Source organism: Melozone crissalis, unplaced genomic scaffold (genome assembly GCF_028551555.1).
Source record: "Melozone crissalis strain CALT ecotype California unplaced genomic scaffold, PUWL_Pcris_2 ptg000019l_1, whole genome shotgun sequence".
Taxonomy (NCBI): domain Eukaryota; kingdom Metazoa; phylum Chordata; class Aves; order Passeriformes; family Passerellidae; genus Melozone; species Melozone crissalis.
Genome location: NW_026535797.1, coordinates 15,873,223 through 15,890,482, shown reverse-complemented (window position 1 = coordinate 15,890,482; position 17,260 = coordinate 15,873,223). Strand labels below are relative to the sequence as shown.

The following is a 17,260-nucleotide window of genomic DNA, read 5'->3' as shown; positions in this document are numbered from 1 at the left end:
TTGACAAGCAAGTACTGAAAGAATGACATGGAAGTAGATTAAATATGTATGTATATATGACTGTTCCAGGGAGGCCTGGAAAAGAGGACAAATAGGGAAGGAGCTGTACCTTAATATGGTTCTTCTGATCTGGCAGTATTAAAACTGTGGAAATTATTTGCTGTTTACAACAACGCTCAGTAACCTGGCAATATAGGAATATTCTATTTTGGCAAATCTAAATGTTATCTGCTATGACAGTAATATGTAAAATTAAATTACCGGATCAGTTAGGTCTTTTTCAAGTAGCCCTCAAGTAGTCTAAAGTGAAACTAATATAAGTCAAAAACATGTTTCTACAATAAAACTTGGGGTTTTTTTCAGTACTGTAACACTTCATTTTAAACTTCAAGCTAGTTGGAATAGTCACTTTCTCTCAAAAAAACTAGCAAGGTTTGTTAGTCACAGGAGGCTTAAAGAGGCTTAAATTGCTTCATAATGAATTGCTTAAAATAAAAATACACCTTATACAATGTTAATTGAATTAGCTTGGCTTATTTTGGGCCTTTCTTACATTTGTTTCTTTGGAATTGGCCCAGGTCAAGTAGTTCATATACCAGATTGAATTAAGCGCTTGTGTTCTGATTCAGCTGTCGTTACTATCTTTTAACTTCCAGTTATGAGGGAGTTGGTTGCTAGAAACAGAAAAAAAATTGTTTCCTTCTAGTGGCTAGTTGATCAAAAACTGTCTTTATATCTTGATTTTCTTTGGTTCTGGAGTGCTTTTCCTTATCCTAATGATTGATCTATGAAGTGAAACTGTCTCCTGGGAAGAACCAACAGAAATGGTCCCTTGCATGTGGATCCTCAAATCATCTGAAAAGCAATATCCCACAAGTAAATAGGGACATAGAGGAGAGGAAAGGATGCCTAGAGCCAGCCCTGTGAGAGGAGGGACAGTTCATAGGGTTAAGTGTTTTCTTTTGCTGTAAGAAAACAGCTTTGCTGCCTTTAATGATTCAGAGTAGCACAAACAGGTTAGAGCAAGTGTTGAGAAACTTTTAATTACAGAGTCGATTTAGGGCAGGCAGACCATCCAGTCCAACATAACCAGAGTGCAGAAAGCAGAGCTGTAAGTGTTAGGACAGCTCACTTTTAACTGCCCTAATTTATCTTTCTCAGCTTTAGTCATCTCTCTTTCATGCACAAAGCTGTGCATATTTCATCCTTGGAAAATCAGCCTGCACTTTTATTAAACACTGTTATTTTCACACTTCTGATTTCAACGATGTATTTCCTTATGAGCATTACTGTTTGGTCTGAATAATTAGTATTATGAATTACCCAGAATAAATATGCAGAATAATTCATGGACTAGTGCAAAACAGAGCACCAAGTGCCAGTGAATGAAATTCTGAAAATTTTACCCAACCTGCATTAATGATCACTATATTAATATCTTATGAGAGAAACTCCTGTCAGGCTGTGTATTGATGTGAAGGCTGGAGATATGTAGATAGTAGTGAAAGGGAGGGAGGTGAAGTGTGGCACCATGTACAGAATAGATGGAATGTGAAATAGTAACATTCACACCTTGATTTTCTTCTGAGCAGCTGCTTTTTGTTGTTGGTGGTGTTTTTGTTTTTTTTTTTTGTTTTGGTTTTTTTTGGTGGAATTTTCAGTGTAGTAACAACTCAGTAATAAAAAAGTTGTAACTTGAAAATTGGAAACTATGCAAATAGTACAACTTTTCACCTGTGTACTGATTTTGATTTCTTTTTAAATTTTCATACTTGACCTATTTGTGTTTGAGTTTCAGAATATATTTAGAAATTATATTATGACACATGATTATTTAATATATTCTTCAGCTAAGCAACGTGGCAGAATTTCCTTTGTAATAGCAGTAAACTTTATAGCTGGTCTGAACTTATAATTAATTTCTTATGCTAGGAGTTTGTAAGGGAAGTGTGGAAATACTGGAACTATTTCTTTGTCAAGCAGTTGTTCTGAATAGGTGGCTATTTGAACTGGGCTTCTAAATCAGACTATTTAAAAGCTCACTTTTAGTTAGTCACTTTCAGCTCAGTCTGACATGTATTTCCTCAGAGCTGATGATTCAGATTGCAGCAGTTTTCCCTGGGAAGAGGGAGTGTGCACATATTTTTTTCCTTTGGAGCTCCCTTCCTTTCAGGAAGCAGCAGTGAAATGCTGTCTGTGGTAAGACTTCAAGCCCCATGATTCCTTGGGAGAGCATGCGCTGAAAGCTTCCAGTTGTCAAAGTGCTCTTGCCTGTCTGGTCGACTATTTGACATATACCAAACCTGAAAGAAGAAAATAAATATACTGTCCTTTTGTTGATCTTTAAATACAGAAAATCCAAAGGTAACTGTTCCTTAACCATTTCTGTGTTGGCTGCGTGGGTTTTTGCATGCAAACGGATCTGCTATTGCTGTGGGGATTTAGATTTTCCTGTACTGGATTGTAAATTTGTACAAATACTTACACCAAATAATCAAGAGTACTGCATACTAGTCCCACATTAGGCAGTGGCTGGCCTGGCTGTCAAAGTCACTTATTAACCAGTGTTTTTTCATTTGGACTGGCTTCATTCATTAAAGGAAGGTCTTGACCTTGACAAGAGGGTTGAACGGTGCAGTGATTTTTGCCTTTAAGAAGCAATATGGAAGGGAATATGAATCACAGTCCTTAGGATAAAGTTCAATACCAGCTAGCTAAGTCAAGGTACATATTTGAAGCAACTGCTGTATTAACTACTATAGATAACCTGGTGACTAACTCATTTAAATATAACTTTATTGACGACAGAATTCTAACATTTCAGCTGCTATGTTTTTCTCTCTAAATGTATTTTTATACTGATAGGTCAGACCCAGGGGAGAGGGATACACATAATCCTTTTCTCCCTCTGATGTGGAGTCATCAGTAGTTTTATGTAGCCTTAGCAGTAATAGTGATGTGGGCAGAAGCGAAGCTAATGGAAAGTTACACAGACAGAGCTTGGTGTATTGTGCTTTACTGCAGTATTGCTTTAAAACGCCTTGCAAGGTTTTCTGCACTCCCAGCAGCAGCAGCAGCGCTGCCTGGACAGATGCAATGGTTTACCCCGTCCTTAGGAGCTTAATGTGGTCTCACAGCATGGTCTGCTCAGGAAGCCTTGCCGCTCCTTTACATACTGAACTGGTAAATCGGGGCAGCATTAGCAGGAACTTACTAGATACCAGAAACCTCTCCTGGAATTCATTTTAACTAAAATGTGTGTGTATGCCTCAGAAGATATTTCAAGGAAAGAACAAAAAATGCAAGGTACACCTGGATCATTTGATGTCAGAAAGGACAGTGTTGACAGTTTCACACTCTGCCACCTTTCTTAAACAGTTAATTGATTTGGCTTTGCATTGTTGCAATACAAAAACAATCCTAAAAAATGCAATGTAAATGTCATATGATTAACTCAATAGCAATGCAGTTAGATATTCAGCGATGGCCATCTTTGGTATAATTACTCAATTAAAGTGATTTGGGGCTCATTTAAAATACTTCTGAGATTTAGAATTATCTCTCAATTGACGAAAAGCCTGCAAAATGTGGAGGTTCCTCATGTAATTTCATACAATTGCTGTTCATTGATGTCTGTATTGTATTAGTACTATTGAGTCTCAAAATAATTATAAAATTGTATGATCTGCCCTGTTTCATATGGAACACCTTTTCTAGCAGATATAAGCCTCAACCATTCCACATACATTCCCTTTCTGAAGTTTAAACTTATGTATTGATTTAGCAAATAATTTGCATCTCTAGTCTTTGTCTTGTGCATATAAAGATGATTTTCAACATGCAGCATGTCTATAGTGTAAAAATTTCGATTTCCCCTGGTTTTATATTTCATTTGAAAGCATTAGAAAGATCATAGTCTAATAATACCTCCCCGGTCTGCTGATTTTGACCTTAGGGTTTTCTAATGGAGAAATCACCGATGATTTCATATGTATGTGTATAAATAGAGCGGGTATGTATATAAATAGAGCGAGTAGATAGCTATACCTTCAAGTAAAGGACTGCTTTGATGTAAAATAGCGTTTTACGCGGAGAGATCGTAAGGTCACCGAAGGCAAATGTGACACCCCTCGGTGGCTTTGTACGCGGAGTGTCCCCGCCCCCGGCCCCCCTTGCCGGCGGTGCCATCGCCCGGGCTGGCGGAGCCGGCAGGAAGCGATTGTGCAGCGAGCGAGAGCCGCTCCCGTATCAGCCAGCGTCCCTGTGCGCCTGGGCTCCCATAAACCCCAATCACTGCCAGCTTGCTTGGTAATTAAGGGAAATCGGTACCCGGCTCCTTTAAAGGTCCCCTAATAGAAAAGGGGGTGGAGAAGAGCGAAGACTGGTGTCTTTTTAACCTTGCTGAAGGACGCAGCAGTATTTATTGACGTATGCAAATAACCAGGGGGAGGAGGTGGAGGAGGAGGGTGCTTGGAAAAACAGGAACCAGAATCAGTTTCTCATTGCAGGGTGAGAGCTCTGAGTTCCGGTGTAAGAGAAAAGAGACGTGGCGAAATTGCTGTATATCTCTGCCCTATAAGCACATCTCTCATTTAGACTGAAGGGAAACAAGGCATCAAAAAGGGTGAAGCATCTTAAAAAATATTTTAAGGGCAATCTAGCACGATCAAAGGTTACATATTCCTAAATGGGGGAGGGGGAAGATTACGGGTTTGCCTTGCAATATGCTGTAGCATAGTACTAGCAATAGGACGAGATTTTTGGCCGGCAAATGATTAAAACAGACTGGCTTGTGGTATGAATGACAATGTTAATAATCTGTCTTTGTGGTTTTTTCCCCTACTGTTTCAGCTGCGCAAACCATGCAGGATGATTTACTGATGGACAAAAGCAAAGCCCAGCCCCAGCAGCAGCGGCAGCAGCAGCAGCAGCAAGATCCAAACTCAGCAGAAGCCCCCTCTACACCCATCTCGTCGGAGACACCCAAACCAGAAGACAACAGTTCAGTGACTAGTATCGGCACATCGGCTCCTTCCCAAAATAGCAAGGAGAAGATGCAGATGGAGTCTCCCATTTTGCCTGGCTTGAGCTTTCACCAGCCTCAACAAGAACCTGCAGCCGGCACCTCCTTGTCTCCCTCGTTTGGCAGCACCTGGTCTACGGGGACCACAAACACGGTGGATGATAGCTTTTTCCAAGGGATTACTCCAGTCAATGGGACAATGCTTTTCCAGAATTTTCCACACCATGTCAACCCTGTATTTGGTGGCACTTTCTCACCTCAGATTGGCCTAGCTCAGACTCAACACCACCAACATCAGCAGCAGCAGCAGCAAGCTCAGCAGCAGCAGCAGCAGCGGAGGTCACCTGTGAGCCCTAACCAGGCACCTTTCGCCCAGAGAAATGCTGCTTACAGCCATCAGCCCATCATGACCAGCAAACCGTCTTCCTCCTCTGCCTCTTCTTCTTCCTCCTCCAGCTGGAATAACCATCAAAACGCGGCTTGGAGTACACCTTCCAACCCTTGGGGTGGGCTGCAGGCTGGTAGGGACCCTCGAAGGGCAGTTGGAGTGGGGGTTGGCGTGGGAGTGGGAGTCGGCGTGCCCTCCCCCCTCAATCCCATTTCACCCCTTAAAAAACCCTTCTCCAGCAATGTCATTGCCCCTCCGAAGTTCCCACGGGCTGCACCCTTAACCCCCAAATCCTGGATGGAAGACAACGCGTTCAGGACGGACAACGGCAACAATCTGTTGCCTTTTCAGGTAAATGGCTACACACACCTTTTGCATGATGACAGCTATTACAGATTTCTATTTTTTGTAGGGCTGTGTTTTGTGTTACTGTTCTGAGTGGCATCTCCATAACTCATATTTTCACCAAATAGTCACCTTACGTGAAAGAAGCAGGGTTGAACCTAGGGAGTGCATACACGAAGATTTCCAATTCTAGCTTAAGGTTTAAAATCTAATTTTTCTTGTAACTTATTGTTAAATGTGGTGTATGGCCATTTTTGTTCTTGTTTTTTGCTCTTTTTTTAGCATCTGAAAGGTAGTAGCCTTCATGAAAAACAGGTTCGGCAGACTATGTTCCCTTGGTGCTGTGTTAGAATTTTTTTTTTTCCTATTCTCCCATATGTGAGAAAGCTGAGATGTTGAAATTGCTGGTTCAGTTTTCTAACTGGGCTGTTAATTTTAACCAAAGATGTTTCTTGACCTGAAATTCAGTTAATTATTTTATCACCATTGCAATAACTAATTGTCCTTATGTTGTGGTGGGATTTAACAGGGAGCCTGCTCACATAAGGCATCCATATGAAAACCTGTGTACATCCAACACGTCCACCCTGCTGTTAGATTCACAGTGGACGTTTTGAATACATCTCGGAGCAGCGTGGGTGTGTGTGGAAAGAGTGGCGTATCTGTCCTTTCCCGTAAGGAAATGCCTGATACAATTGACATGATTTAGAAATGGCAGGAAAGTATTGTATAAAATAAACCATTTTATGCTGTTCAGAATATTTGCAGAGAAAAGAGACAATAGGACACGACCTTCAGAGCCATATTGCAATGGAGTCTATTTACTAGCTACATAGCTCTGAAATATTTAAAGCTGCAGTGCCCTTCACTGTTTTTTTTTTAAATCTATGACGACAAAGCAGATCAATTGCAGCTGAAACTGGGCCAAATGGAAGATTTGCAATTTTAATGCAGAATGAAACCTGTCATGGTGTGAAATCCATTTTAAGTTGAAAAAAAGCAGAGCTTGCACTTGCAGTTATATCTCTACTAGGTGAAGTGAATCTCAGACCTTTTCTAGGTTAGCTGTTTTGGTGTCCGACAAGTCAAAATTTTCTGTTTTGAAATACAGTTAAATCATTCATATAGGCTTGCTCTTTAGGTAGTTGTTTTCTCAAGAAATATGAACTCTCAAACATCTTTAACTTATCAGTTTGTTAAGAATAGCATTTAGACCGACACTTTAGTTTTAGAAACACAGTGAATAAAAGAAATCAAACAAATGCATCCCCACCCCCATTATTTTAGGAGACTGTTGAAGTAAAATATATTCACTTTCCAAACCTATTCAAAGAGGACATCTTACAGTCAGCCCTGAAATTTCATTTTGCTGCTTCATTCTGTTTAAAGGGAGAGTTGCAATTTTTTTATTGGCTGCCCTAAATGAAGGTGGGGTGGCTTCTGGTGAGCTGCTGGTTAATGTCTCTGAAGCACTGAAGGCTGGAGGAAGATTACACTTTAGACACAATATGCCTGCTGTAAATACTGTGTTGCACAGAGCACAGCACCATAAAAGCTAATAGCTCCCAGTCATTTTTTTAGGAGTGAGAAATGTGTTTCAATTTACAAGTATTTTGAATTGTCTACATGTAAGACATTACAAATCTTGGTATATTTCAATTAGTAGTGAAAACAACAATAAATGGTCTTATTTCTGTGGTTTGGTTAGTGAGATACATCTTTAATGAATACAGAACTTTATTATTGTGACTGTAAATTGTCACAAATTGAACTGGCAGATATTTACTCATCACAAGGAAAAAATAGCTAACTGCTTTTAAAGAAAAGTTCTTTTGATTTTGAAATTAAGGTTTCAAAAAAGCTAAAGTATTAGCCAATATGTAAATTGGAAACTTGTTTTCTTCTCTGTGGATTTAACCTGGTATTTTCATGTTCAACTGAAAGCAAATGCGTAGGCTATTCTAAGCACCAGCTGGTATTACAGTCTGATTTCAGAGACTCAGAACACTTGTATTTTTTTTTCCCTATTAGGCTCCTTTTTTTTTTCTTTAATACAAGCTGCTGAATTTTGCTTATTAAAAATTGTAGTCTGGGTTACTGTTGATTGCTGCTGTACTTAACGAAATGCCAAAGACATCTTGAAACGATAGTGTTGGTAGGAGGCGACTGTTCAGTTGCACTGATAAAAATGAAATTCAAATTAAGAGTTTAATATTTGCTGCCAAGGTTCTGGTTGTCTTTTTTCTTTTTCTCCCCCACTCCTAAATTGGGCAATATGTTGACACAGTAAGTTCTGCTTGTCAGCACTATCAAGTAGTTCTGGCAGGTTTATCCGTTTACATCTGCCACCCTCCATAGCTGTGTGGTTTTGAGCAACTTTAGAAATACCTTCCAGTAAACTTCCTAGCAACACACTTATGCACATTAGCAAGTTCTTTGTGTTAACCTGTTATCTTATGTTAAGATTATTAGGCTTTCTAAGAAATAAGAAAACTATTAATATGTTCACTGTTTCACATCAGGGAGGGCCATTTTGTAGTTCAGGTCTTTGCAGTCATCACAAATTTTGACCAGAAAAGATCTGTAACTGAGATTGTGTTCTGAGTCTATAATATTTGAAAATAGTTGATACTCAGCTATTGATATATCTTGTTCTAGGAAAAAATGTTCAATTTGAAAATATTTCTCTTAAGACATGTATATAAAGCAAAATGCTATATATTTTCATCCCTTACTTTGAGTAATTCTCTAATGCATCTTGTATATCTTGTATGTCAAAACCAGTTGGTGTCTGTCCCAAGGAGTTGTGCTGCAGAACATATCAGAAGATTTAAATACGACTTGGTAGGAACTCTGGTGTTTGCCTTGTGATTGGTGTGGAAAGGTCACTAAAAATACTTTGAGGGAGACTACATTCATACACTTCCTGGGAAAAATCAATTGCAATGTATGTATTTTAAAAATGGAGATATAAAGCTGCTAGTTGAAAGGTAAAAAAGTGATCAGTCTGGAATGAAATGTAACATAGCAAGTAAGAGTTGGAGACGAGATCATGGGAACAGGTGTGGAACTAGGCCAGAGAGGAAATACAAACACATGGCCAGTTTGTTCTCCAGAATATTTTTTGGCTTCTGAGTGGTTCAGGGGAGGGTCTCTGGCTGTGGTGTGGCAGGCAGTGGTGGTTGCTGTTGTGTGAGGTGATCCTCAGCTCTGGCATCTGGGGCTGGCATTAACTGATTGTCCCTGGGCCGCCGCTCCCCGGCACTGGCTCGGCTCCCTTTTCCAGCAGAGTGCTGGGGCTTGTGCAGAACTCTTGGCATCTCCTGCTTCTCTCACCCCTCTCTTCTCTCAGATAAATGATGTATTTCTTTTGGCTTTTGGCCATGTGAAGATATTGGGACACAGCTTGTGGGGTTAGGAGGATTGATAGTGCCTGAAATAGACCCTTGGAGGCAAGGATAAGAAATTCTCTTTGCAGGGAAGATGGAGAAGGAATTAAATGTTTGCACACCGGTATTCTAATTAAGTATGTCTACCTTGTGGATTTTTAATTATAGCAACACTGTAACAATTTTCCAGAAACTGTGCTGAGTTTTGCTGTTTTCCAAGTAATGTTCTTTAGAAAAAAAATGCATTGCAGTTTGTGCTCTGAAGATTCTGGCGTGCATCAAACCATTCTTGGCAGCTTTACTGATAAATATTTCTCTAGCAGAAATAAAAAAGGTGGTGTTTATTGTGTATAAAGATAGTTTTAACATGCTATCTTTTGCAGGGAGACTGAGAGAGGATTTTTGGGCAAGTGTTTTGGTGTTTTTTCTTCATTGTTTTCAATTGGAATTAGTCTGGACCAGATAAAATTATAAGCTAAATTTAGGAATTTTCAATATTTCATGCTTAAACAAAATGCCAATTCTAGCATGCAATGAGTTTGTGTTTAAATATAAGTGCATATATCTGTATAAATGTAGAGTTCAAATATTGGATCATTCATGAGTTTAACAATTAATGTTCTGTGTTTATGAGTAAAGAAGTTTTACTGACTGATACACTCTGGTGACTAATTTTAAAAACCTCTTTTAAATCTGGAGGGTTTTTTCAGTGAGAAATAGTTGAATGCAACTATGTAATAAGTCTATTTAAAGATTAATTTTTAAAACACTATATTTCTTTAGTCTAAATTTCATTCTGGGCTCTAGCTTCTTGGCATGGTAAATGTCTGCATGTTCAAATTAACTAAAACATAGTAATGGTACAAAAAAAAGCACATGACTTTTATATTCAAAGTATGATGATTGAGCACTAATTGCTTATTGATCAGAATTTTGATTTTTAAGTAATCAATCATGGTTAATCTGTCAGAGTTAGTGAAGGTAGAGCAAGGTCTGAGTTCAGTAGGCAGCTGATGTTCTCATCAGCTCTGTACACAGACAGGACTTCCTTAAAAACATTAAAAGTATTAATATCAAACAGTGAATCAACAATTCTGTCTTAAAAATTTGATAGAGGATTTATCTGTCTTTGAGAGGAACAGTAGAAGGGAAGGAGAAGAGCATGGAGTTAATATTGCAATTTCCCCTCTTGGATCATCTCTCCCAGTTTTCATCTATTTGCCTAGACTGCTTTTGTGAATGGAATGTAAGAGGAAGAGAGACCTGGAAAAGTAGTGTTTTCAGGTTCCAGTGGTTCTTCAAGGAAAAAAAGAGTTTGCTGAGTGAATGATGAATATTTCCATTTGTTAGCAGTTGGTAAAATAGCTCTCCTTTCATGAAGGTCACTCAAGAGTAATTTCTAGCAGACCTATACTAAGGGGAAGCTAAAATACAGCACTGCTTAGTTTAAAGTTCAAAAGTGATCTTACATTAAACAGAACATATCTGAATTTTGCTTCTATTCTAGACTTCACAGTTTTTTGGCTATTGTGAGATCTTATATGTTCTGTACCTAAATTTAGGTAGCACTGCCGTGTTTTGTTTCATGATTTTTTTAAATCCAATTTTTCCATGTTTCACAAAAAGATTGCTTTTAAGCAGTTGTTAGAACGCTGCACATGCTAGTACTAAGCAGTTGTCTCAGTAGTTAGAAGAATGTAAAATTTTTGTTCATTGAATTAGATCTTCATTTGTGCAATTATTTTATTATTCTGTGTAAATTTTAGGATTTAAAAAATGCATGTTGTGAAAAGTCACAGAAACTTTGCTTGTGTTTGTTCAGACTTGGTCAACATTTTCATTTCCTTAAGTTTCAGTTATATGATTCTGCCTTTTCCTACAAGCTATGAGTAGATTTGTAAATCACAATTAATTGATGTCTTCCTTTTCCTCCTTGTTGTGGAAAAGTGGCTTTGTCCCTTTATTGCATGTTTCTCAAGCTCATTCCAGAGATAGAGTTGTCAATTTTTCTAAGATCTTCTAGGAGAGAAGCACTGTGCCAGTCAGGGTAGATACTGATCTGCTTTGTCTCAAGAGTGTTAGAAGGCATGATGTGAAGTCCATTCTGCAGAGGTAAATAAGGTGCACAGAGTTTGGGAAATTCATTTTCTTCTCAATGCTCAATCTGAGAAGACTAAAAAAATCATAGTTTTTTTCTGAAATATTTAGAAAATAGGTCTTTGAACACAGAACATCCACTGCAGTCTCTTAAGTTTGCTGTTTGTGTGAATCTCAAGTTAGGCATGAAAAATTGAAGACAACAAATTGGTTCCTGTGAAAATATTCAGTTCACGCTACATAGCAAATACTCAGGAATTAAGAATTTTTCATCAGGGCAGAGAAAAGAAGCAAAATATTTAATTGCTTTGATACCAACTTTTCCTTCAACTGTGTATGTTTTTCTCTGTGCATATTCAAGATTCTGGAGAATTACTCCTGCTCTTCCTAATGATTTTTTTTCTGTTTGTGAGAATTTGCAACAGTTTTCTTTTAAATTCCTGGAGTCTAAATATACTACTTAAGCAAAACACAGATTCTGTTGCATGTTAGAATGATAAACTTCACATGATTCATCACCCAAGTTAAGAAGCTTTTGATCAACTCTATAGTTCTTTGTTCTTGATTTAACGAAGTTAATGAAAATTATGTGTACAGAGCACTGTCAATAGGTTTCAGTGGGCATGGCCCATTTTCTTTGTTTTATCCACCCTTGAATTGTTCAGCTGCTTTCAAACATCTATTTCTTCCTACTCCTGAATTTTGATTCTTTTTTTCAATGAGGCTTCTCATTTAAGTTGGCCTCCCCTATTCCACTTTCAGGGTCAAAGCTTCAGGTTACAGAGGAAAGCCCAATAAATCCCTGTAGGTGTGTTCACTTAGTCCTGTGCAAAATTAATAGCATGAGGGGTTTTAAAAGTAGGTTTAATCAAATTCAAGGAGAATGGAATTTTCAGAAATACTGGCTAGAAGTTCTGAATTCTTGAAATTTAGACATTTTAACCAAGTGATAACTTAGTCTGAACATGCAGAATGGATTTTCTTTCCCCATGCGCAAACTGAGCTTTGAAAATGGATGACTTGGGATGGATTTTCACACAGATTGACAAAGAACCACTTCTGACGTAAATGAGAAAAGCATTCATTATGGCTTTTTCATGGACTTTTTATATATGATTTTGTTTTATGTCATAGCCATAAATGGATTTTTTTGTGAAATTCACCTTTCTGATGTAGAATAGTTGTGAAGGTGCTCAGCTTAAAAAGATTCATCCTAAAAAGTTATTTTTGGCAACACTGTAGGCAACTTAAAGCTGATCATTTAATGAGAAATGTCAGACAACAAAGAAATTCACCCACCAAAGCTCTCTGGGTTTTATTCTCTGACTGAGGCTCTTTTTTGCAAGTAAGACTAATTTCCTAAAGAAAGTCTTTGGAATTGTAGCTTCTTCTCAAAATTGCTGAAATAAATAGAGCAAACATTTTGTTTTAAAACACTTGAGTGGTTAAATATTGTTTTGGATTAAATTAAAATTTCCTAATTCCTTGTTGAAAGTTGCTGCTTCATTCTGCTGAAGTATCTTGCTTTGTGAAAGAGATGAGTTTAAAGCATTAATGAATTAACATGGAGGTAGCTAATGTTACTTCCATTTACTGCATGACCTTAACATGTGTAAAGGGTTAACAAATTATTTATGTATTAACTGATTGTTAGCATGTTAACAGATGGCTTATAAGCAAATCTAATGTCATCCATTGATGTGCTTAGCAAATGTTAAGGTGTGTAATAACCAAGTGTGTAAAATGTTTATAGCACTCTTTGTGGGTTTGAAATTTTTTTTAACTACTTATAAAGATAACTTCTAGTTTTGAATCATGATGCCCACAACAGTCTGACCTAATTATTTCACCTCACTGAAGAATTCTCTTGCTCATGTATTCTCTCCAGGATTGTATTGTTTCTTTCTGTGACAATAGAAAAAAAATTGAGAACAGTGAGACCTCTGACAGTAACTGAAAGGGTTTTTCTTAAAACTCACAAAGCCTGAGGTAGCAGCTGACTGTGTGGCAGGAAGACCAAGAAAGAACAAGAGAGTAGAGAAAACAAAAGTCAGGAAGAAGAAAAAGTAGGACTTTTATAGTACAGAATGGAGGGGAGCTGTGGCATTTTCAAATACGGCAATGCAACATGACCATATGCCCATGCACTTTCTGCGGGTGAGATTTTCTGCAAATAAAATCTTGAAAAGGTTGGACCAGATTGAACATTTAGTGGTCCTCAGGTGGGTGGCTCCTGCTGCTTTTGGTTGCTAGTAAGTGAAGCTGTACCTGTGACTTCTGAGTAAAAAAATCAGCCATAATTCTCAGCAGATTTTACAGGTGATGTTTTGATGCAAGTTTCTGCCGACAGTCTCACCTCCCTTGTCTAAACAGAAACACACTCTTCTGACATGGTTTTACAAAGTAGTAGATTACTTACATAACATCTTTTTCTTTCTAGGCAAGGGAGAAGTACCTGCTGTTGTGCATGCCATTCAAAACCACTTGAAAATGGATTGTAGTTAATTTTACAGGTTTTTTTAAAGGCTTCACTTTTGTATAGGAACTGCAAAGTTTTCTTGCAAATAATTTTGCTTGCACAGTAGCTTTGTTCAAATATAAACATGAACTGGTGAATGTCTCAAAATATAGCTCAGTCCTTGGCTCCACTGGACATGTAGAGCAAGGAGAATTTATTTGAAAGGACAACCACTATGAAAATAACTTTTTTTATGAATACAGGCATGCACTGATTCAAAAGGCAATCATATGAAATGCATCGTTTTTCATACAACCTACAATTTTGTTTACCTTTTCACATATAACATTTATATATGTGATTTATAATTGTCCAGAAATCAACTAAAAAACTCCTGTATTTCTGTTTTCTGTGTCACTGTTACTGATTGATGAGGTCCTACTTGATGGTGAAGATTGAGTTCTTGAGGTCATGACCTTGTAGTTAGTGCTATTAAGTATCAGTCTGCTTTGCTGCAATTCTTCAGCTCTTTTTGTATGATGAGCTTCTCCCTTCTGGGTTGATGAAGTCTTGTAAATATTATTATTATGTTTCTACTTTAATAACCAATATTACTCATTTCAAGTATCTCAAGTGATCTCAAAGAAACTGGTCTCAAGATTTACCCTTGAGAAACTGCATTATTTATACTTCTTTAGCAGACTCTCTTGAGCACTAGCAGTTCTTTCCCGTTTTGCCATTTTCTTTCTTACCTCAATTGCACAGGTTACTTTTTTGTTTCCATGTGTGTGGTCACTTTGCCTGTAGCAGCATGTGAAATGCTCTGTGGAAGTCCTTGTTAGATCAGCCATGTCCTACTCTTTCAAGAAGCAGGAACCACCTTTTCCAGGGTATTGTGTCAATAATGCATAATGCTACATTATTTCTGTACTGTGCTTTGTAAGTGACAAAATCCTTGAATTTCAGTCATAAAAACTGGAAACAGTGTTTGTCATCTATAGTTTCATATCCTGCTTCAGTTGTTGCAGTTCTTTGATTTTTATTTTGCTGGTCAGATATACACAGTGCTGACATTGTGAGTTGGACTAGCTTTAGTGCTTCCACTGACGGCCTTACTGACTCTGGCTCCTTTTGATTACAATGTTGCCATGCTCCTCATCAGGTACTGAGTTGGATAGGTGATATTGCTTTCTCTTGCTATTTATCTGTCTTCTGTGTTTACCCTTGTTTGCCTGATTTTCCTCTATCAATGTGAACAGCAGTTATGGAGGCTACATTATTTTCTCCTGACTTCTGGTGTTTTTAATTTTATTTTTTCAGTCTTCCTAGACTTTTTCTAGACATTTGTTGTCCATGGTATTCATGCTGACCTTTTTACAGTTTCCCTGAATATGTGTAAGTGGCTGAACATCCTGGTTCTTTCCTTGTAGCAATATTTTCTTAAGGTGCCTGTCAGTTTTTATTACTCTGTGCAAAACAAAAAGAGAATTCTGTTGCAAATCAAATAGGCTTTTATCTCAAGACATTTTTCCTGTCTGTAGCAATCTTTACTAAATTTGCCATGTGCTAATCAGTATAGCTCTTATGATGTAAAAGGAAAGTGCTTTTCCTGCTCTTATGAATATGGTTTTCAATTTCTGCATAAAGAAGGTTTCCTTTTGGTTAATTGGCTGTTCACACTTGTACTTGTGTCTTGTAAGTGATTTCCGAATTATTTTAATTAAATCCAAATGTGCAGCAGTAATTTGAATGCATAACACCTACCTGACAACACAATCATGGCCTCTTCTTATCTAAGGGGAAGAATTTTTTATTCTCGTTATTTTAAAGAATTTTAATGTAAGTGTTCAGGCATTTTATATTAGTTATTCTTTTCCTCATATCCTCTATGCCTTTAAGCCCCTTAGGCAATAAAAGATGGAAGTATGCATAGCATGATTCAGTTACTATTTTAATAAATTATCCTATGAAGGTAATATAATTAATAAATTTATTCTGAAATTGTTATTAAATTGAAGTTTTTTTTCATATGTGGGATGATTCAGTACTTGCCACTGGAAAAAAATATTTTATAAATAAAAATTTAATCTGAATTGGAATTGCTTGCATACAGTTGATTTGAAGAGTTGCTTCTAATTAAAACATAATCTTGGACTGGGATTTTGTTTTGCTCTGCTTTTGTCCTTCCTTCCTCTAAGTGCAGCTTGATGTTACAAGTGGTTTTTGGATTGCTGCTGTGTGCTTTTTCCTGCCTGTTCAGTTGCCTATATGCAGCCTTTGGTAATTTTGCTGACAATCAAATATGTAATAGCAAATATTTTTTAATTAGAGTTTCTGACATAATGACACTTCAGGAAAAGGTTTGCCTGGTATCTCACTGGCTATACAGGAGTCTTCAACTCATGTTTAGAAGTAGGTGCACAGCTTGAGAAAGCCTGTAGTTCTATTTCCTTTACATGAAGGTGTCTGAGGCACTTTGGGATTCTGTGATTGATTATGTCCTTGATAAAGTCCTAGGATGGGCAGGAGTTGCTACCTGAATATTCTCAATCCCCTTAGGAAGAATGTGGCAGAGTGGGTTGTTGTGTGCCACAATTATCATGCATATTAGTCATGCTATATAATGGTATAAAGTTAGGATTTGGGTAGTTCACATAAGTAATTGGTAAGTAATTAGTAATTAAAAGCATTATTGCAACTAATAGGTTAAATTCTTTCTTTAAATCCTGCTGGATGCAAAGTGACATCACCTGTTTCTCTTCTCTGGGAGCTGTTTTTCATTGCCAGTGTTTCTGGCCTGCTTTAGGCCTGTGAGTAAATATTGGTGAATAGCCCAGTGCCCCCCAGGCCTCAGGAACAACAATCCCCAGGGTACCATTTCCTCTTCTCAAATGGAACATGACTGTCCTCTCTAAGTTCTCCAGACCTTTAGGTAGGAGAGGATATTGTCCTGTGTGAGCAGATGAAATGTGGTATCTCTCTTTTGTTGAAATAGCTACTGGAGTTCTGACACCTGCAAGATTTTTGTTAGGAGGCACTATTTCCTGAGCACAACAGAAATGGAACAGGAGTGTGACATGGAATGTGCCAGTTAGATGTTATGTTAGTCACATTTTTCTTAAAAGCACTATGATTTAGGGTGAGAGACAATATTTTATTTGTCAGCATGCTTAAACATTTCAGTGACACTTTTTTTTCCCCTCTTACCAATATATTCCTTGTCACTGATGATCAGTAACTGTAGACAAAACCAGTTTCAGAGAAATCCTTGAGTCTCCTTTGCTTGGTGGCCATAGCAAATGAAGCCACTGGGCAGTGGTGCTCAGAGATCTGTTTGACAGTGATTGCTTGTGTTCTTTTCTGTCTCCCATTTTGTCTCATTATGCTCTCATACCACAGACAGACTGTACATCTTTGAGACAACAGCTTCCTTATACAACATGTCTCTTCTGTTTTACATTCTGTGATCCAGCCTGCAAAGTGGGATTATTGAGCTGTAGCCTCCCCAGTACTCCCTCCTCCATTGCATCTCTGCAGTGCTTTCATTTTGTGATTTGAGG

The 17,260-nt window shown here is 37.8% G+C and overlaps 1 protein-coding gene across 9 annotated transcripts in view; it reads left to right on the top strand.

Annotated features, from left to right (window-relative positions):
* Positions 1–17,260, top strand: part of CPEB3 (cytoplasmic polyadenylation element binding protein 3) — a 79,490-nt gene that overhangs the window by 3,186 nt on the left and 59,044 nt on the right. For 4 of the 9 annotated variants that reach the window (XM_054276614.1, XM_054276609.1, XM_054276608.1 and 1 more), the window contains exon 2: positions 4,852–5,762. In XM_054276614.1, coding sequence (XP_054132589.1) covers positions 4,852–5,762 — 911 coding nt within the window. The other 5 variants (XM_054276613.1, XM_054276611.1, XM_054276612.1 and 2 more) reach the window with 5 other exon arrangements.